The sequence below is a fragment of the Psammomys obesus genome, unplaced genomic scaffold, assembly GCF_907164565.1.
Source record: "Psammomys obesus unplaced genomic scaffold, mPsaObe1.curated_primary_1811, whole genome shotgun sequence".
In the NCBI taxonomy this organism is placed as follows: domain Eukaryota; kingdom Metazoa; phylum Chordata; class Mammalia; order Rodentia; family Muridae; genus Psammomys; species Psammomys obesus.
Window position 1 is genome coordinate 6,843,183 of NW_026590405.1, and position 22,313 is coordinate 6,865,495.

General features: G+C 56.1%; 1 protein-coding gene across 1 annotated transcript in view; it reads right to left on the reverse strand.

Moving 5' to 3' along the window:
• The window catches only part of Itpr3 (inositol 1,4,5-trisphosphate receptor type 3), a 57,927-nt gene that overhangs the window by 32,460 nt on the left and 3,154 nt on the right, over positions 1-22,313 (reverse strand). The window contains exons 2-4 of the mRNA XM_055607189.1: positions 8,839-8,909; positions 1,419-1,540; positions 240-326 (exon numbers count right to left, since the gene is read on the reverse strand). Coding sequence (XP_055463164.1) covers positions 240-326; positions 1,419-1,540; positions 8,839-8,909 — 280 coding nt within the window. The remainder of the gene's footprint in view (positions 1-239; positions 327-1,418; positions 1,541-8,838; positions 8,910-22,313) is intronic.

A 22,313-nucleotide genomic window follows, 5' to 3' on the forward strand; every position in this document is an offset into this window, starting at 1 on the left:
GCCCCTGGCTTGCCTACAAATGAAGTACACAAAGCACCAGCAGTTGAGGCATGGCAAAGCCACACTTTGAGACCAGCGCCTAGCTGCATGTGCTCATGACTCCTGAGCTAAAAACACTCCCCGGGGCACAGGACAGATATGCATTCGAGTGTGCATAGATACACACACACACACACACACACACACACACACACACACACACACACTCAGGGCAGGGAGGGCTCCCGCCAAGGCCACACCTGGATGACGCTGCCGTACTTCACCACGTCTCCGTGCACCTTCTTGTTCTCCGTGTCGTTTTGCTTCTGCTCCATCTGGGCCGCGTGCTGCAGACACACAGGGTGGGGAAGGGGCTCAGAGGCTGCTCCAGGGGGAGATCCTTGGTGCACACACACAAACACCCCCCCACACACACACACACGTGTGCACACAATCACCCTGGCCCCAGTCTCCGGTGCTGGATCCCGGTGGCCCTTCAGGGGTGGGGAAAATCCCCCCCACTGAAGCACTGGCCTGGCACCTCAGAGGCAGGCAGCCACCAGGGGCCTGAGAGCTCACCCTGGAGGGCTCCTCCTAGTAGAGCCCAGCGCCCTCATGCCCCTGACACACCCAGCAACCTAAAGCTGTGTGTGCTCCCGAACCCCGTTCTTCGGGATGCCCCCACTGCAGGCTAAGCTGGGCAAAGGCCAACTACCCATCCTTCCCAGACCCACTCGAGAGCTGCCCACTGCTCCAGGCCCTTGCCTGCCGCTGTGGCCTCAGGTGTAAGCCCCGTGCCACACAGCCTCAGTCTACCCTGGCCGCAGCCCCCTCCACAAGCAGGTCACAGCTACACGTGGGATCCGCCCAGCCCGTTTTACTCCCTCGCCCTCAGGGCAGGGCCTCAGAGGCGCACACCGGCTGCTGACCCTAGTCCAAGCTCCCCACTGCCAGGGTCGGCACTGTTTAGAGGAAACGCAGGACATGAGCTGAGTCCACTCACAGGAGCCTGTGGCCACTCACCACGGGCCCAGCACCACGGCACTACACGTGTGACCAAAAGAACCCAGGGGCGTCAGAGACCTAGAGGCCGGCTTGACTCCAGGCTCATATGTGGGCAGCTGGGTCTTGTCCAAGAGCTCCGAGAGCCAGGTCCTCAAATTAGGCACCTCCAAGAGCCGCTAAACTCTGAGTACAGCTGTCGGGGTTGCTTGTATCTAATCGCCGAGTCATGTGCCCTGGCACAGGGTATGCCCACCTTCTAACCGGCAGGAAGGACTTTGGGTTCCTGCCTGCCCCGACTCACGCATGGCCTTTTAGGCCAGTCTTTCCTGTTAGGGTTTTCAACACCCTCACGAAGTGCACGAGGCCTCCCCTAAGCCTGAGGAGCAGAGGCCCTGCTGCGCACCCCAGCTCCTGGGACACACACGTGCACAGACCTGCAGCTTCTGCAGCAACACCACGTCGGCGATCTTCTCCTTGTCCTGCTTCGTCTGCTTGGCTTTCCAGTACTGTTTCTGCGCCGAGTAGCGGTTCATGGGGCACACTTTGAAGAGGCAGTCTGGGGTGGCATGGGAAGGGATGGGGGCCCAGTCAGAGCTCAGGGGCCCCCGGGCAGGACCCCAGGCTCCCAGCCTCCTGCCCAAGAGGTGGGACAGGAAACAGCTGGAACAGCATAGACAACAGGGTCTCAGGGGCTGAAGGGATGGCACAGAGCTTAGGAGCGCTTGCTGAGTCATCATGGAATGCAGATCCCAGGGCCCAGGCAGCTAATGGGCACCGCACAAAGACCTGTCACCCAGCCACGAGGGCAACAGAGGGGCTCCTGGGGCTTGAGCCTTCCAGACTAGCTGAGATGCAGACTCTAATTACAGGGAGAGCCTCTGCCTCAAAGGAATGGGCAGAAAGTGATAAAGGAGGACAGCTGGTGTCACCTTCCGGCCTCCATGCATGTGCAAAGACACGCAAACACACACACACACACACACACACACACACACACACACACACACACACCACATGCAAATAAAACAATCTTAAGAAGAAACTGGAGCCTCCAGGATGCTGCTGAGTCAGCGGGGTCTCAGAAAACTGGGCATGGAGGGAGAGTCTCACCTGTGGGACAGGAGCCCTTTTCCCTCTAGGGAGGTTACCGGAGGTTCCTGGCCTCTAGGGCCCTCACTCCATGCCAGGAACACAAATCGCCACGGAAATGTTCATTTTTCACCAAGACACAAAACACCTGTCACATCTGTAAGCCCAAACTCCAAAAACCGGTATCCTACATTTTTATTTAGCCAAAGGAGGCCTCAGTTGGAAAAGCCTGAAGTTTGATGGAAGGGGAGAGTGCCGCAGGGGCTGATGGGCTGTGCTCACTAGCAGGTGTGAGAAAGCAGCCCTGTGCACCGTGCCGCCCCAGCACCGGAGGAGTCACAGCCTGGAGGAAAAGCAGCTGAGCTGAGCAGGCAGACTACAGACTCAGGGGCAACAGGAGACTATTGCCCAGGGACCGTACAGGGGTCGGGGCGGGACAGGAAGTCAGAACCAGGACAGGATCCTCCTCTAGACTCATCCTGCTCTCTGACGCCATGTCTGGACGTCAGAGCTGGCTATCAGGCCCTGGGAATCTGAAGCAGATCTGATCTCCCTTTGGGATGAAGAGGTCCCTGAACTGTTGAGGGGAACAATCAGGAGAGGCCAGGGTCACGGAGGAGGAAGCAGCAAACCCATGAGCAGAGAAGTCGCTGGGACGCAGGCTGAGCCCACTTCGCACACCCAGCATGAGGGTGGTCCTTCTACCAAGATGCACCCGCTCAGCCCTCAGGATGCAGCTGGGGTCCTCCTGCTTCTCCCACAGTGAGGCTCCATCTCCCCCCGGGTCCCCGGTCAGGGTTGGTGCAAACACCTCTCCCTGCTGAGCTATTTCCCAGGCTCTCACTGTCTTGTCAACTCATGTTTGTAGGACTTCACTGTGTGTGTGGCGGGGTACACACGTGATGCAGGTGCCTGAGGGCGGAAGTGGCTGTCAGGTCCCCTGGAGCTGGAGTTACAGGCAGGTGTGAACTTCCTCTCATGGGAACTGAACTCTGGTCCTCTGCAAGAGTGGAGCTCCGTCCCCGGGGCCCCTACCCAACTCTGAAGGCCGGCTGGCCCCCATGAGAGGAGCATTACATGCCACTTAAGCTTCAGAGCCTGTGAGAGGTTCTCACACCCGGGAGAGGAGGACGAGGAAGAGCGGCACCTTCCTGCCCCAGGCCTGCATCTTCCCTGGAAACTCTCAGAACTTGTCAGATCCATCCTCTTGCCCCCGCAAGGACTCTCCCACCACATACTATGCCTGTGAGGCCTTATGGAATACATAAAAAGCATCTGTCAATGTGAAGTCACTTTGCCCAGAACTCCAGGAAAGATCCTGAACCTTCTTCACAAATGTCTGGGCTGAAGGGAGACAGGAAGTGGGCAAGAAAGCCAGGAGGCCACAGCATCACAGGCCAGGAGGAAAGGGAGTGTCCAGGGGACACAGGCCAGACATGGCCACGGAAGGCCAGTCACCGACTGGCCACATCCTGGCAGCGCCGAGGATGTGGCTCCATCGGTAGAGTGTTTGCGTGACATGCACAGAGGCCCGGGTTCCATCAACCCAGACTTAGGAGGTAAAGGACCAGGGGCCATATGGACTCCAGCCATCTGCTCGCATTTACCCTTCACAGTCATCCCCAGATGACTGACAAGCACCCGAGGTCATCACAGCCATCCAGGGTGATTGACAAGCACCAGAGGTCATCACAGCCATCCAGGGTGATTGACAGGAACCAGAGGTCATCACAGCCATCCAGGGTGACTGACAAGCACCGGAGGTCATCATAGCCATCCAAAGTGATAAGCCTGAAGCCTCACAGTTCCCTGAAGCTGAAATTACAGGCCGTGTGAGCTGCCCAGCAGCCTGCAAGCAAAATCCAGTCCTTTGCAAGAGTAGCCTGTGCTCTTAACTGCTGAGCCATTTCTCCAGTCCCAACAAGGGAGATTTTTTTGTTGTTGTTGTTAAGTATATTTTACCACAATTAAAAATAAGTGATTTTTTTTAAATAATTAAAACTATGGAATTTTAGAAATGCTAATATTCATATCACTTTCCAAGAAATGGAACAAAAAATGAATTTTTAAATAAAAGGAGAAAAGAGGGGCTGGAGAGAGCGCTCAGCAATTAGGAGTACCGGCTGCTCTCGCGGAGGACCTGTGATTGATTGTCAGCACCCATGAGACAGCTGGCAGCCACAGGTAGCTCCGTTCCAGATGATCCAATGCCGTCTTCTGGCCTCCGCGGGGACCGCACACAGTAGTGCGCAGACAGGCAGGCAAAAACAAAACCCACAAAACCCACAAACAAAAACCAGACAGAAATCTGTCTGTGGCACACTCCCTAAGTCCCAGCACTTGGCAGGCAGAGGCTTGTGGATCTCTGTGTGCCCAAGCCAGCATGGTCTACATAGGACGTTCCAGGCCAGCCAAGAGTACATAGTAAGACTGTCTCAAAAAATTAAATAAGGGGGCAGAGAGATGGCTCAGTGGTTAAAGCATTGTCTCCTCTTCCAAAAGACCTCGGTTCAATTCCCAACAAATACACTGTAATGCCAAGTCCAAGGGATCTGACACCCTCCCACTAATGCACATAAAATAAAATATAATTAATTAATTTTTTAATTAAATAAGCCAGTAATAGTAATAATAGTAAAAAACATACCTAAGAGAGAGGAGAGACTGAACTTTTAAGAACTGAATCCAGTATCTTACAAATGTCAGGCAAGCAGCTATCCAGCTGTGGGCTTCTGGGAGATCGCTCAGTGAGAAAGTCCTGTCTCACACAGTGAGGACCTGGGTTCAATCCTCAGCACCCTCCGCCAGGCAGAGCGGCAGATGCCTGCAGTCCCAGCTGTGAGAAGGGGAGGCAGCATGAACCCTGGGATGTGCTGGCCAGCCAGACTAGCCAAACTGGTCACCTCCAGACTCAGTGAGAGGCCCTGTCTCAAGACCACGGTGAAGAGCAATTAAAGAAAACACCCAGTGCTGACCTCTGGCCTCCTCACATGCGTGCACATAGACACTTTAAAATGCTCAACCTCACTACAGATCTGGAAAACAAATTAAGGAATATGCCTGTAGCTATCACCTGCCCGCCAGTAGCCTCCCAGCATGACGTGCTGGAGATGGCAGGCAGAGGCCTCCGTGACCAACGAAAAGCTGACTCCCCACAAACCGCCTGTAGTGGACAGAACAACTCCACACAGCCACTTGGGAAGAGTGCGCCCTCTACTGGTGGGGTGGAGAAACCGCATGGCTAGAGCCCGGGAACTGGGGCACCCCAGGCAACCAGATGTGCTGGGCGCATGCCTGTGATCTCAGCACTAGGGAGGCAGAGGCTGGGGGACTATAAGAGACCTTGTCTCAAAACAAGAGAGTCCACAATTGACTCAAAACTCCGCTGCCAGGCACGGGCCCATGAGGTGAGGGCGGTCGTGCCAGCTGAAGACTGCAGACCACTTTTCGGGATAGATCACCAACAGATCGCTCGTGGGGACTTATGAGAGAAGCCCTTGCACAGGAGCCAAGGAGGCAAGTCCGGGAACTGAACTCAGCAGCCGGCAGCAGGGGAGACGGTTTTTGCGGTGGAATGCTATCCAGCAATTAGGCTGGAGGGGCGAATCTCCAGGACCGACAACAGATCGGCATATGGGTCACCTCTTTAAGACGGGTCGAAACCTCCCTGCGTGGTCCTGGTCTGGCTGGTCTGTACCTCACTTAGCCAGGCAATCAGAGGTCTGCCCACCTCCGCCTTCGGAGCGCTGGGATTGAAGGTGGGCAGAGCCCATGGCCCACCAGCCTGGAATTGTCACCTCATCTGGCTTTGAGTACATTTACTGTTTGTCTGTTTGTTTTTGCGTTTCTGGGGCTCCCTGCGTGGGAGCAAGCGCACTACCCCCGAGCTACTGCACCAGCTCTGAAGGGGCCTGGGGTTTCAGGGCTGTATCCCTGAAAGAGCAGGGATACAGCTGGAGGTGGGGCACCCAGCCATGTAAGCTGAGGAAGGCCCTCTCAGGCTCCTCCCCCCACTAGTCTGAGCAAATAAAATGACTTCAGCGGGCCCAGGTGCCTGGGCTTGAGGGGGTGCGCTCTGAGCTTCCTGAGCTTGCCCTGAGGCAAGTCCTTCCACACCGGTGTCCCAGGCCTCACAGGAGGAAGAAGGAAGGGAGAGGGCTGAGGAAGGCAGCATACCACGCGGAAGCCCTGTCCACAGCAAGAGCAGCCATCAGGGAGCTGCGCTGGTGTGGGCACTACTAGTGCCAGCAGACCAGGCCTCCCAGGGCCTTGCCAAGTCTGGAAAGAATTCCCCAAACAAGCTGAGGCTTGGGGCGATGCAGACGGTGGACGGCGCTGAAACAGCACACGAGGAGCCAAAGCTGACTGATGAGGGTCCGTGGGGCCCTCATCACTGGTGCAGCCTGAAGAACCTAGCAGTCAGCAGGTACATGGGGTAAGAACTGAGAAAGCTCTGGCCACTGAGCTATGGCCAAGAAGAATCCTAAGCAATGGCTGGGCTCACCCCAAGACAGGAGGGCAGACGCCTGGGGACCCCAGAACAAACCCGACACCTCCCAAATGTCCCCACATTTGTGCCATGGCCCCACACCCTGCAGTGGGAGGGCCAAGGTGCTACGGGAAACAACAAAAGGTAGGCCTCAGGCGGGAGGCCCTGGCTTGAGCTTCAGTCTCTCTGAAGAGGATGGATTCCTGAGTCTTGTCCCAAGTTCTAACGCTCCAACTTGCACCTGTCAACCGGAAGCCGCAGAGAACGAACCCTGTCTGAGACTAGCATCCTTCAGGTCTCAGCAGGACCAAGAAACCCAAAAGTCTCCAGAAGGTGATGGGCGGAGCCTGAATTCCTGTCACACTTCACTGTAGAGGCTGGGCCACTGAGGCCAAGAGGGTTTCCAGGGGTCCCTGTACCCAAGCCTTGGGAAACCACAGAGGAAGAGACGGAGGCATGGGAAGAATGCAAGACGTCAAAGGGATATTTGTTCTTCTAAGTGGCTTTTTTGTCAAAAATTGGCCCCAAACTGTCCAGTGGAAGCCAAGATCGTATCTTCACCTTCCACACCCACCTCCTTATTACCTTCCTATCACTCCATGAGGCTGACTACATATTCCTCTGTCTACACAATCCCCTCCTGAGCCAGCAGCAGCCAGCAGTCCCAGGGTACCTTACCTTCACTTTTCTCTGCCCCTCCCACCTTCCTCTCCGTCCTTTCCTTCCCCCCATCACCCAAGAGTGAGGAGCCAGAGACTGCCAATGAAACCAGAAACACAAAAGCCAGACTAAAATCTTACCCCAGTACAGGCATGTCTGTAAGAGACACAGTGACAAGAAAGAATGATGGCCTAGAGAGCTAAAAGTTATCCTCAGACCTCCTGGTGTGCACTGTGACCTGCAGGTGCGTGCTCTCTCTCTCTCTCTCTCTCTCTCTCTCTCACACACACACACACACACACACACACACACACACACGTGAACGTGCACGCACGCACGCACACGCGCACACACACAGTAGTAAAATATCGACGTTGGGAGCTGGAGGCAGCTGAAGTTCAGAACCGTGTTGGCTGAGCAGTCCGTCTGCACTCCCCAGCTAAAACCTGACCGAGGCGAGGGTTTAAGAGAGAGAGAATAAGCAAACTGCACAGAACACAGAACGTGCTGGACTCAAGAGATGCGGAAAACTAAAGAGGGAAGGAACTGGAGCCAGGGGGTCAGGGAAAGCCACACGGAAGCCAGGTGGGAGCGAGCAGGGCAGAGGGGAGCAGAAGGCTGCCATGGCTGGGCGGTAAGGGGGGCAAACCAATGTAGAAATGGGGTGAGAGGTCACAGAGCCACAGGTGGGGGCAGAGGAAGGCCGACGGGGGTGGGGAGGCCCACACAGCTCTGAGGCACACCTCAGCCTGTGACAGCCCCTTAGATAAAGCCCCGGCTCTGCAGTCCACGATGGAAGCATGGAGGGAGAACCCTCCAGCAGCGAGCAGCCGAAGGATGCGGGTCCACCGTCTTGGCCCCACCCCTGCCCAGCATTCGGGCCGTCCCAGAAGGGCGACCACACTTCGGGCCTGGTGGCGTCACGCTGGCGTGTTCCTGCCTGCTCCCACCACGCCCAGGCTCCAGCTGTCTAGTGCACATCAGCCTCAGCCCTTGTAGGTAATCCTCTGCTTGGCCCAAGAACAACCAGGCTATCCCTCCATCCAACCCTGCCACTGCCGGGGCCGTGAAGCCCACTACCACGGAGGATAGGAGGGCCCTCAGGAGACAGCACTTGACCAGGTCACAGGATACGGCCGTGCCTGGGCGCTGGGGCTCCAGCCAACAAAATCCACACATACAGCCAGAGACAAGTAGATTTACAGACTTAAAAGGTCCAGTCCCTTCTCCTCACACATGGGGAGACTGAGGCACAGGGAAGGGATCTCCCTTGAGCCTCTTGAGGCCTGAACGATTGTCTTTCCCAGCTTTATTCCAGGAGGGAAGGACAGAAGGAAGGAAGAAAGGAGAAAAAAGAAAGAAACAATCATACAGACAAAGAAAGCCCTGTGAGTGGCAGGGGATTCAGGGAGGAATGGGCCGCTAGCCAGAAGTGGGTGTGCCAGGGAAGGGGGCGTGGCTTGGAAGGAAAAGCAGAAATGTGCTACCAAGACAATGCAGCACAGGCCCAGGTGGGCAGACTGCAGAGGGTGGCCGCAGGCAGCTGGGGTTGGCACACCCAGGTCCAGGCCCCTGCAGCCCTGGAAGGATGCCCACTGCTGGGGCGGAGGTCTTACCTCGGAACTTCTTGGGGGGGTTGTCCAGGTCCCCCGCTGCAGGCTCCACCACACAGCGGTCATCCACCAGCCTGGGGACAGAGCAGCCCGTTAGAGGGAGGGAAGAGTCTCATGTTGGAGCGGGGAACCCCCAGGCTACCCAGGACACTCCGTGGACTTTCACCTTAACTGGAACCTGCCCTGGGTCATTCTTTCCTGGCACAGCCATTAAAAGACAAGGTCTCTAAAACAGCAGCCACCCTGCGGCTCACGGCCAGGCTCTCTACTAATGCAAAGGCAACTCCCCAGCCCCCACAGTCTGGGCAAGGACACAGAGAGAAGAGGGGCAAGAATCAAAGGCGATGGGAGATGTGAGCAGCATGGAAGGGGGCTGAAGAGAGAGCTAGAGCATGGGGAGAGAAGGGTGAAGAGAGAGTTAGAGCATGGGGAGAGGGGAGGCGGACAAGAGAATTAGAGCCTGGGTAGAGAGAGAGGGTGCTGAAGACAGAGTTAGAGCATGGGGAGAGAGAGCTGAAGAGAGAGTTAGAACATGGGGGAGAGAAGGGGTGCTGACAAGAGAGTTAGAGCCTGGGTAGAGAGAGAGGGTGATGAAGACAGAGTTAGAGCATGGAGAGAGAGGGCTGAAGAGAGAGTCAGAGCATGGGGAGAGAGAGGGGGGCTAAAGGGAGGGTTAGAGCATGGAGAGGGAGCTACAGGGCTCTTTTTCCCCCAACCCTTCATCACTCCCTAACACTAGATAGGAGAGAAAAAAGGACAGAGGGGAGAGAGGAATTAGGAAAGTCCCTGAATCTACGTTCTTTCCTTGTTTCTTCTTTGACCACCGCTGCTAACAAACCACAACCAACCTCCCTAAACAACCAGCCACCACCGACGACGCCTATTGGGGTTCTAGCATTTATGTACCCTCTGAAAAGTTCCCAGAATTCCAAACGTCACACAATCACAAAAACTATCTGGTGAAACCACGCTTCTGCTGGAGCACGAGGAAAAACACAGTCAGCTGCTGCGGACAGACAGAAGCAGCCCTGCGTCCCCACGCCCGGGGTTAAAACACATCCTTCTTGCTACACCGGCCTACTCTTCATTTAGCTCCCACTCATGCACCCGTCCTTCATCCACGCACCCAACCACCTCTCCATTTACCCAGGCAACTTCTCATGTACCCGTCCACGCACCTCCTAACCACCCAGCTGTGCATCCCGGGTGGGGCCCATCTGCCTAGCTATGCCCATCCACCTGTGCTTCAAGCCTCCATCCCAGTCTCCAGGGTAAAGAGATGCTCACGGGCCAGCGTCAACACCGGCTGGCCCTCAGCACTGTGTAGCAGCTGCTCCTGGGTTCCCACCAACTTCCCAGCAAAGAACTGGCCACTGGCACCACGTACCAAGGAGAAAATAGCACGTAAACATTCTGTGCCCGAAGCCACAGAGCAAGTGTCAAAGGCCACCCCACCTTGCACTCTATGTGTTGGCACCTCGGGGCGTGACCTCCACACGTTCTCTTGGTGGCCTCAGTTTCCCCAAAAAGCCTCCAGCTGATCCCAGCGTCCCTAGACACCTTCATCTCTCCAGAGGCGGTCACTGTACCCGGTGATGCCTTCAAAACGCCACTCTGCCACGAGCCATGAGCCTGGCAGACCTGGCGTCCCGGTTTGCCTCCTACTGCTGTGATAAACGCCACGACCAGAAGCAATCTGGAGAGGAAAGGGTTTATTGGGCTTCCCCATCCCTGTTACAGCCCATGGCTGAGGGAGTTCAGGGGGGAACCAGGGAGCAACACTGCTCCTGGCTTTCTTCACAGCTCGTTCAACTTTCTTCTTATGCAATCTGAGGGTCGTGTACCTGTCCAGGGGTGACAGCACACACAGTGGACTAAGAACAATCGCTAATTAGGAAAACGCCACACAGATGTGCCTGCAGCTCAGGCTGCCGGAGGCATCTTCTCACGAAGCTGGTGTCAAGTTGACAGAAACTAATGGACACACCTGCACTCTCTACACAGCAAAGGACTCCCAGCCCTGCCCCGTGGGCATCTCTCCAGGTTTCCATAGTCCCAGCTACCCGCTCCCCCCCCATACCCGGGTGTTCCCCATGGAAGCTCCACATTGCTGTTCTGTGTCCTCAATGATACAGAAAAAAAAAAAAACAATGAAGGATCTTCACCCCAACTTCCAGCAAGAGCCCCCCAACCTCACACCTTCGTGAGTGTGGCAAAAGTGAGATCATTTATTGTCATGTTGGATTTCTGTCTCTGCCAACGTTTCAGAACCACAGAAATGGGGGGGAGGGGCAGTCACTCCTATCCTGCCCCTTTCATCTTTTATGTTAATGAGGTGACTTTCGGAAAGCCCCTCAGGATGAGTATGGGAAACGGTCCTGGGGTTAGAGAAACTGCAGCCCTGGCTTCCTCACCTGGTGAGGGAGGAGGATCTGGAGGAGGATGGTGGGCAATCAATGACGTCATCAATTACACAAGGGCTGAGATCAGAGCCTGTCAGTTAGTGACCACACGGGGGGGGGGGGAGGAATGGGAGGGCGGTGTACCCTAGAATGTGACAGAAGCAGCCCGCCTTCTGTGTCTCACCGCACGTCTCTCTCCGTGTCTCCTGGCTGGTTTGGATTGCACGAATGTTAGTTTTCTGACATGGCGCCTCCCTGTGTCGCCCTGGGATGCGCACATGCGGAAACCAGAGGATAATTTGCCAAGGCTGTTTCTCTCCTTCTACCATGTGGTCCTAAGGGCTACCTTGCCAACGCTGCAGCCACTGCAGCGGGTCGCCAAACAGGAACCACCTTACAGGGGTCCTGGAGAGACGGCTCAGTGGATAAGAGCACTGTCTGCTCTTCCAAAGGTCCTGAGTTCAATTCCCAGCCACCACATGGTGGCTCACAGCCATCTATAATGTGAACTGATTCCCTCTTCTGGCAGGTCTAAATGCAGATAGAACACTCATATACATAAAATAAGTAAATCTTAAAAAAAAAAAGAAGAAGAAGAAGAAGACGACGAGCCAGAGGCAGAGGCTGCCGACTGGCATCCAGAGCAGGGGCCGAGGCCCGAGGCCTGTGTCACTAACTCCGTGCAGATGGTGCTGGCGCTCGCCTGGTGGCAGGAGAGCTGGGAGGCCGCTGATGTTTGCATACACTATTTAATTTTCTAAAACCACTTTGCCATTATTTCCATTTGCAAGCAGGGAGCCAGGGCCTGGAAAGGTTAACCCTGCAGGGCTGGACTTTGAAGCCAGGCTGCCCAGTGCCAGCAGGTGCTGCAAAGGAGCTCAGCAGTGACAGGCAGGGAAGGGACCACGGCTTCCTCCATCTCCTAGCCCCCATCTGCCCGCCTGTCACAAGTCATCCAGGCCACGCTCACACTCACAGCCCCAGAGGAGCCACTAATTCGCCCCCTGGTAACACCTACATTCCTGTCCGGCGGATGCTCTCTCTTCACAGCTCAGTGCTCTCCTCAAGCCCATCGGACGGAATGTCAGCACAGCTGGGCTCCTGTTCGCCCACCAGTGGTCCTCACACCATCCCCGTCCCGGTCCACGACAAGCCCACTCTTTTTTTTTTAATAATTTATTTTAATTTTATTTTATGTGCATTAGTGTGGAGGTTGTCAGATCCCTTGGAATTGGTATTTATTATAGACAGTTGTAAGCTGCCATGTGGGTGTTGGGAATTGAACCCAGGTCCTTTGGAAGAGCAGACAGTGCTCTTAACCACTGATCCATCTCTCCAGCCCCTACAAGCCCACTCTTGCAAGCACTTTGACCAAAACTTCAGCTCAACCCTCAGCTCTCTCTTCTGCCCTCTTCAGCTTTAAGACAAGGTCAAGGCTAGCCCATGTTATGCGAAGAGACCCAGTCTCTGGGATGAGAGGACCTGAGCTCAGGGGGTAGAGTGTTTACCCAGCATGCCCGGGTCCAGTCAGGCACTGAATAAAACAGGGCCTGGTCACGTATGTCTGTCATCCCGGCATGCAGGTGGAGGCAGGAGCATCAGAGTCAAGTTCATGCCCTGCTACATAGCGAATTCCAGGTCAGCCTGGACCATGTGAGATGCTGCCTCAGACAACAACGAAAGCAGAAAGCAGTCTAGCCTTTTCTCATCACTGCCGGCACCATCCCCGTCCAGGCCCTTCCACTCTCAACTGAGCCTCTGTAACTGCCTCTTCACAGGCGTCTCCCCTGCCTCCTCCCCGACAGCCTGCTCCCGACAGAAGACAAAGGGAAGTCAAGGTTTGGTGTGCACCTGCTTGCCCAGAGCTCTGGGGTCCCATCCTCCGAGCCACACACTGGACAGAAAAGGTAAAGCTAGCCCTGTCAGCCTTCTGCTCAGAATCCCCCACAACCATCAAGCTCACGAGTAACCATGAAGAGACGGCCAGACGGCTCAGTGGGCAGCGGTGTCTGCTGCCACGCTTGACCTCCTGAGTGGGAGCCACGGGAAAGCAGGGTGAGAGAACCAGCCTCCTCAAGCTGTGTCCTGACCTCCCCAGGAACACACGTGCCCCACAGCCTCCCGCAAGCTCCTCAAAGCTCCTAGCGACCCTGCCTTTCCCTCTCCTGTGACCTCCTGCTTCCAGGCACCCTCACTTCCTGCAAATCTCAGCTCAGGAAGACCCATTCCTTTTAAAACCGTGCGCCGAAGCCAGCGTTGGTGGCCCGCCTGTAATTCCACTTGGAAGGAGAGGCAGGAGGATCAAGAGTTCAAGGTCATCCCTGGCTACACAGGCAGCTCAAGGGCAGCCCGGCTCCGTGACACAGGGCTGCCCTCTAAATAAACAAAGTATAATCTGCTGCTTCATGGGCGCTGCCCTCGCCTCCCTCTGTTCTGGCTCCAACCGGGCGCTCGCTGCCACAGGTGGTAAGGAGATTCCGTAAGGACAAGGGCGTGTGCTCTGCGCTCTGTGCCCCTGTGCCCAGACCTGCAGAGCAGGCCGCACAGAACGCACACTGAGTGGGTGAAGTAATTCCTTCTACTGGCTGTGGAGAAAAGAGCACGAGAGAGGAGACGGGGTCCCTGCCTCAGGGAGTCAGAGCCTCACTGAGAAGACGGGTCACACACTGGCAGAATGGCGGAAGCATGTGCCTGGCACCGCCCCGTGCCCCCACAGCGGTGGGCTCTGTCTGGACTCAGGACGGGAAAAGGTCAGAGCGCAGCCTCGCAGACCAGGTGTGCAAGAACCTGGGCGCCCCTGAGGCCTTGAATAACGCGCAGAATTTCCTGTAAGGCATCCATGAATCAGACCAGCCGGCGGGCTCTCAGCAAAGCCAGAAGGCAGGGGATACAGATACCTTGAGGGAGGAGGGGAGAGACACTGACCAGACAAGCCCCTGCCAAGGGTGCCAGAACCTTCAGGAAATGTGGAAGTCACAGAACGGGGGATGCCGTGGGGACAGTCCCCACCGCCTGCTCTTGGCTAGTATATGAGGCCTTGTGGGAAGGGAGAGAAAGACCGGAGTCCCCTTCCTCCGTAAAACCCACCGTGACCCAGGACCCCACCAGTGTCCAAAGACCCTGTCTGCATCACCCCTGCAGGCCACGCAAATGAGCACACACAGGTGTTTGTCCTAGCCAGCCCGCACAAGTCAGCCTGCTCTGTATTTAGGGATGTCTACCTGTCCCTGTCCTCACTCGGTCAGCTTCGGAAGCCCACGCCCACACAGAGCCTGGGGTCTTCAGAGCCGGGGCCCACAGGAAGCCTCTCGGAGAGCGGCCAGGGCCGCACACAGGCAAAGAAGGGAAGCAGCCCAGGGCACAGGGGCACAGCAGCCACGGAGGAGCCGCTCCTGGCAGTGTGGAGACAGGAAGGAGGGGCAGCAGACCTTTAGCGCTGCTCCGGGAGCAACAACTCCAGCACCCACTGGGCTTCCTGGAGACAACCCAACAAGAGGTTGTGTCAGGGATGACACCCTTCTATCCTCTTAAGAGTCATTCTGTTTATTAGAGATGGCTCAGTGGCTGCCCTTCCAGAGGACCCAGGTTCTATGCCCAGCACCCACATGGTGGCTCACAACCATCTCTAACTCCAGTCCCGAGGAATCCAATGCCCTCTTCTAGCCTCCACAGACACCAGGCATGCAAATGCTACACAGACATACATGTGGGCAAAACACCATATGCGTAAAAATAAGTATTAAAAATAATAAAAATGGCAAGCAGTGGTGGCACTCCTTTAATCCCAGCACTCGGAGGCAAGGCAGGTGAGTTCCTGTGAGTTCCAGGCCAGCCTGCTGTACTGAGTGAGTTCTAGGACAGCCAGGGCTACATAGTGAAAAACTGTGTCTCAAAAAACCAGAACTCGCTGGAGAGACAGCTCAGAGCACTGGCTGCTCTTCCAAAGGTCCTGAGTTCAATTCCCTGCAATCACGTGGTGGCTCACAACCATTTATAGTGAGATCTGCTGCCCTCTTCTGGCCTGCAGGCACACATGCAGGCAGAACACTGCACACATAATAAATAAATAATTTTTTAAAAACCAGAACAATAAATAAATAAATAAATGTATGTCCTAGTGATAATAGGCTGGTGTGTGTGTGTGTGTGTGTGTGTGTGTGTGTGTGTGTGTGTGTGTACGCGCACGCATGGGCACACGTGTGTGCATGAGCGCCACATGCATACAGGTACCCATGGAGCTACAGCTGCAGCAGGTTGCAAGTCTCCCCACGCTTATGCTGAGAACTAAGTTCCGGTCCTCACTCTTAACCACTGCTGGGCCGGCTCTCCACTCCAGCCACGGCCGTTTTACTTAAACAGTGTCTGGAGGACCCGGGGTACCCCAGTACGTCTCTCAGCCATGCTTCCACTCTTCCTGGGCACTACAGCTGAGGCACCCCAAGCCAGGCGACCTGGCCTGAAGAGGTGGGAGGGGTGACGCCATTAACAGATAACCAGAAAGCCCTTATCAGATGGGCTGCCAGGAAACTGGGGACCAGAAGCCGGCCTGGAGACACCAGACAGGTAAGTGCTGGTGACAGCTGAGAAAAAATGCCCCCCAACTGCCAGCTGGGCCTTGGTGCCACACACCCCACCCAGCCACAAGTGAAACTCACCAGGTCTAACCACCCACCATCACCAAGGGAGGCAAGCAGGGCCTCGCCCAGCCTGCCTCGGCTGCTAAAGCTAGAACACTGGGCCTGTGCCAGATGGCACCCCTGCCCTTCTCTACCCGGGGGGCTGCATCTCCGGGTGTGGAACCCCTAGCCCCTCCTAGGCGGGAGCTGTGTTTATTGAGATAGCCCCGGCACAGGCACACACCTGCACTCGGTACCCAAGCCGACTGCCCTCTCGGCTCTCACCCTGCCGTCGGGGTCCCTCTGGCCGAGTTCCCACCCTCCACCCTGACCTTATTGTCAATTCTTCTCATTTGCTCCGAAGAGCCTCACCCAACCCTGCCCCCTCCACAGACTGAGCTGGACTCCTCACTCCCACCGGGGAGCCCCGCCCTCAGCTAGCAGCTGACAGCACCCTGTTAAGGTCACGGCGGAAAACCGACCCTCCGATGTGCTGAGGTCTGTAATTTATACATCATTTTTACGACTTTTACGTCCAGTTTTTCTGCTTTATCATTGCACAATACAGGGTGACCAGGCAGGAGATGATGGCAGAGAGAGAGAGAGAGAGAGAGAGAGAGAGCACACGCTTGCGAGCCAGGCTCTATTCATCAACACAGCCCCAGTGCTGTGATCTAGCCACAAGGAGCTCATGCTCACTCTGCTAAATGCCCAGAGGACAGAATTCCCACGTCCACATCTGCCCACAGGCCCCAGCTACACAGAAGCTCTTAAAGACAGGCCCTGTGGCTAGCCTTCCACCCTGTGGGAAGCACAGGCTTGCACTAGTCAATACAGGATGGAGGGGCAGGGGTGTCAGCAGGGGGACCCTAGAAAGGCACGAAGGAAGGCTCCCTGTGAAATGCTCAAGGAGTCTACACCCCAAGACCTTGGCCTAAGAGAGGAAGGCCGCATCCCAGGACCTGTGTGGTCCATTTGCGGAGCGTGGACCTTGAGATCCAGGCGGAAGCCGTGGGAAAGACAGCCGGGTGGGTTTGGAGCTGGCTGGTGATTAGATAAGGAGGAGGAAGGGCTCGAGATAAAAGTAGGGCAGTGACTCAAAGCCTACACCAACCAGCTCAGCCACCAACCGAAAAGCCTCGTGGGACCGGGGGAAACCCCCCAGAGCCCCTCCCCATCCGCAGTGGACCCTGAAGGAAGAGAACAATACCAGACACTGCGCACAAGAGAACACAGAGAAGCAGTTTCCAGTTCAGGTGTCCTGACCTCAGCCTGGGGCCCTGGCTGCCCCTGCACAGCCACTGACCCTGGGGAAGGCCACCTCAGCGGTGGGGGGGCGTCTGAGCAGCCCTCTCCAGACATCCAGGGTTGAGCCTGCTGATAGGCTCTGAATGTTGGAAAAGGAACCCGGACTCGTTGGCTAGGGCCTCAGGCTGTCCCGTCCCATCCTATCTGGTCCTACCCAGGCCATGCACACCAAAAAAAAGCTTCTCTTTCTTTACCTATGCCTGTCTGCTCCAAGGAGCCACCCGGCAGCATCCGAGGGGCCAGGCACTTTCGGGACATACAGAATTCAACAATAGCTCATAGCTCTGGGGAGCCTGGGGACAGAAAAGACAATAAACCCTGCACTCAATGAGGGAAGCAAAGATGGCTGAACTTGGCCCAGCAGCCAGGGTTCCAGCTCTGAGCTCCACCTGCAGGCCTGGGTTTCCCGTCCAGGATCAGGTGGGCTATGTGTGTGGAGGAAGAGACATCCATGAGGACCAAGGAGAAGAGAGACAAGAGGTGGAGGCGGAGAGAAAACCAAGAAGGGACCGCAGGGCTCAGCTGCCCACACCTCAGCCCCTAGGCCTCCAGGCTGAGGAGGGACAGGGCAGAGCTGCAGACCAAGCGCACCCACCCCAGACCTCAGCAGAGGTCTCTGGGAAACTGAGTGAGTGACATGGAGGCCCCACCCCCACCCCAAAGCCAGCAGCTTTGGCGGGAAAGCAGGAGTGGGGAACGGGCTCCGGTTTGGAGAAAAGGCTTCCTTCAGAGGCCAAACACTGACCATGCAGGACCATAAGTCAGAGGTCCAGACACACCAAGGCCACTGGACTATGCACAGGGAATACGGGATGCTATCAGGACCCAGCACCGTGGGAGCAACTGAGCTTTTCCTTTTGAGACATGGTCTCAAGACCAGCTAGCCCTGGCTGGCCTGGAACTCACAGACATCCACCTGCTTCTGCCTCCCAAACCCCAAACACCATATGTAGATGGATTTGGGTGTCTGTTGTTTTACAGACTGGCCACAAACAACTGAGGGCAGCTAAGGCTGGCCTAGAACTCATAACCTTCCAGCCTGCAGGGGTGCCCATGACGGCACTCAGGGCTTCACCCTTGCCAGATAAGTGCTCTACCAACCGCGCCCCACCCCCAGTCCCACCTATAGCTCTTTTCCTGGAATGTAAGTGGTCACAGCTTCGAGGGGCTCAAGGGACAGCAGAGCCTGGAAGCAACTGACGGATCTATGACCACAGCCGTCCATGTCACTACCACCACCTCGAGACACATGGATCCCCCTTTTCCTGCCCCGTGTCACCAAATGTCTGCTATGGACACCTGGAGACCGGCTGTCGCAGAGGCTGGAGAAGGGCCCCTGGCCAGCTGGCTGAAGGCGGGAAGGGATTTGCTAATCAAATAGGCACCTGCAGCAGCTGGGGCTGAGATTTGTGTTTGCTGCCCCTCGCTCTGCCCACCTGGCAGCTAAACGCCTCTGCACAAGCGGGCTCCTGCAGCAAATCCCTCTTGTCACCTCAAGGACAAGCCTCGGGGGGATTGAGGGGGGAGGGCACCCAGCCAGCACTCTCCACCAGTCAGGGGGCAACAGCCGACCTCACTTCTGCCCCCACCAATGCTGTTCCCACAGGCCCTTCAGCCTCCTCTGTGACCACAGAGCTGGGAAGCTCAGGTTCTGACAATGGGTGCCCCGGCCCTGGGGTAATCAGCCTAAGAGCTCACATGCACAGCCCCCACCATCCCAGATGAAGGAGAAGAGACTCTTCTCCCTCCCTCAGGCCTCTGCCCTCCCTGCTCCCCTTCCCCCCCACCCGTACATTCAGGGCAGCCAGAGGGCAAGGCTGGAGGTGCACATCAACACACAGATTCCAGCTGTGTGTACAAGAGTATCGAAACCCAGAAACCTGTCCCCAAGCTGACAGCAGAGGGCTGATGTGTCCCCACCCCCAACCCAAGCCACTACCCATCAGGCCAAGCCAGGGAGGGGACTCAGGGCCAAGAATGTAGGGCAGCGTGGGCAGCAGCAGACTGAAGCAGGATTCTTCAGGGGCAGACAGCTGGACCCAGCCTGAGACCCTAGGATCTTGAGGCCGGAGCTGGGGCTGGTTCCGTGCTCTGCAGACCCCCGATGCCACCCCTCTGGCCACCTCACCCCACAGGGACGTCACATCCACGTGCCGATACATGGGACTGCCACCACGCCCAACCGAGAGGGCGGAGGCCGTTTCGCTCCCCACCAGGCGTGCAGCACACATAACAAATGTGGCTCGAAGTGGGTCAGACCCTCCGTGGCGCGGTCCTGCCTCCATCACCAGACAAAAAGCACAGCGCGGAGCCAGGCGCCGCTGGCAGGCAGGCAGAGAGCAGGCCTCGCCTTTGATCTCCATCCTGATAAGGGAACAGGTGCCCTGACATGTGAGCTTCAGGATGCTCAGAGCAAAATCTGCAGATTCACAGGCCGTGGGGACCGGGGAACTTTCCTGAGGCACAGGAGCCTCCTCCTCGGTGATGGTCTGCTTAGTTGAGAGCAGACGCGTCCCCGAGACAGGACCCGGCTGGGTTCGTCTGTCCATGCTTGTATGTGCTCACAAGGCTGGCAGCCTGGGAGGGAATTCTCAGGCCATGGCAGGGCCGCTACCATGCTGAGCTCTTGTTTGAGTTGTTTCACATTTTCTCCAGGGAACATGTTTTGTTTGTTTGTTTGTTTGTTTGTTTGTTTGTTTTATCAGGAAAAGAAGATACAAGTTTTCAAAACCTGAGTTTGCGGGCACAGGACTAGCTGAGGCTAAGCCACCGCCTTGAGCTAAAGAACACAAGCGTATTACCTCCCTCCAGTGACAATTAAGCTGGGGCAGGTCTGAATTCACCAGGAATGCAGGCAGCTTGGGAGGGACCATCCCTCCTCCTGGAATTACAAGGTCTCACTGAAGGCTCAAAGGGCCCTGATGACCTACCATTCTCAGCCGTACAGGATGCAACAGACCAGACCTTGGTCCAGAAAACAGTAGCTGGTGCACAGTAGGTACCTAATGAAAGCTTGCTGACCGACTAAGGCAGGTGAAGCATACAGGCTTCCTCACAGCCTGCTTCTGACCCGGTGGCCACACCAAGGAAACCAGGCAGGATGGGCGCGTGCCTGTGATCCCAACACTGAAAGGCCGGGGCAAGAGGACAACCACAATCTCCAGTCAGCCAGGGCGACCCAGCAAGGCTGACTCAAAAGGCCAGAAGTCTAGTCCAGGAGGGTTCTCATCTGAGCTACGCTCCTCCGTGATACGACCCAGTAAGGGCTTCAGAAATAAAAATAAATACGTAACTAAAAAATAAACTCAGGGATCTTGAAAAACTGACAATAATTCGGGGCTGGATGCACACAATGCAGGCTCTGCAGCCGACCCACGGGCATTGAGCACACACGGCAAGCACTCTGCCACCAAGCTGCATGCCTGGCTGTCCTGGACTCGCTATAGACCAGGCTGGCCTTGAACTCACAGAGATCCAGCTTTCTCTGCCTCCCTGAGGGCTGAGATTAAAGGCGTGTGCCACCACTGGCCTCTTTTCACTTTGGATTATCAAAGTCAGCCGGGTCGCCCTTGAACTCACTCTGTAGCCCAGACAGACCTTGACCTTGCCATCCTCGAGCCTCAGTCTCCAGAGTAGCTGGGAAGACAGACCCGTGCCACCACGTCCAGGTGGGAATGAGATTTTGTTTTGTTGGTTTGCTTGTTTGTTTTAGCAAGCCCTCAGCTGATAGTTTTGGCTTTGTTTTTGTCTTTAGATACCCTACATCCAAGGCACACCCAGGTATATCTTGAGCACCTTAGAGGACATGCAGGATGGGGCTGGGGAGATGGCTCAGCAGTTACAGGGACCCAGGCTCAGCTCCCAGCACCCACGTTGGACACCTCATAGACACCTCTAATCTAGTACCAGGGGATCCCACGCCCTCTTCTGGCCTTCACAAGTACCTGCACTCACATGCACCACATACACAAGCAGACAAACTCATAATTAACACACTCACACACACACACACACTCATAATTAAATCTTTTTCTTTTTTCCTAGACAGGGTTTTACTAGGTATTCCTGGCTGTCCTGGACCTTGCTCTGTAGACCAGGCTGGCCTCAAACTCAGATACCAGCCTCTGCCTCCTTACTGCAGGGACTAAACGCATGCACCACTACAGCCGACATTACGTCTTTTTTAAAGAGAGAGGATACACAGGGTGCACCAGAGACGTAATTTGTCTGGCAGAGTCCTAGGTTTGATTCCAGCGTGGAGGGCAGAGGAGTTACTCTGAGAAGGCAGAGTTGTGGAAATACTCGGCTAGTGATGGAATAGGAGCCAGCGATATGATCCTGAGGTCCTGGCCCTGCGACCCTCATCTGGGAACCAGAGGCTTCCCACATTTCCCCCATACTTACTCCTTAGGGTCTTGGTCTCCAGTAACATTAGGTGAGGTCAGAAGAGGGACAGAGACTGCTACAGGAGAAGGCTGAGGTCCTCTTGACCCTGTGTGCTGACTACCCCATGGTGGGGTGACCCAGGTCCAGAGGTGCTGAGGCCCCCAAAAATGATCCCAGGCCTATCAATGGTAGCAAAGCCTCCCTGACAAATGCCTCTTCAAGATTTAGTTCACCTACACCCCCTACTCAGTCCCGGGGAGCCTGTGGGCACTGAAGGTCTCCAGGGGACCAGATGGGACCTGACAGGTCCAACCCTGCATTCCCGCGGCCAGCTCACCCTAACCGCTGGCCCGGAGCCACACACCCTCCCCCTCTTCCTCCCAAATCTGCAGCTCCAGCCTCTGCTGCCTCCACCTGGGTGAGGGGCGAGGCCAGCCGTGGCCACGCGGCCCTGCCAAGAACAGGTGTGGGCCTGTTAGATCCACTCCCCAGACCCCTCCCAGCCTCCCAACCCAGTTAATATACAATCTTCACGGGACCGGGACCTTTAATTACCCGAGAGGTTTCCACTGGCGGACTCCTCAAGCGCCCAGGCCCCAAACCCAGAGATGCTCAGCCTCCCTGCTCAGGCAGACCCCCATGTCCCCACCCCCTCCCCACCCCATTCCTAGCTGGCCCGGCCTTCTGCCCACTAAGGCTGCCTGTAAGTCTTCAACAAAGACATTTCGAAGGCTCTAACCGAACATCAGACATTGGGCAGAGATAG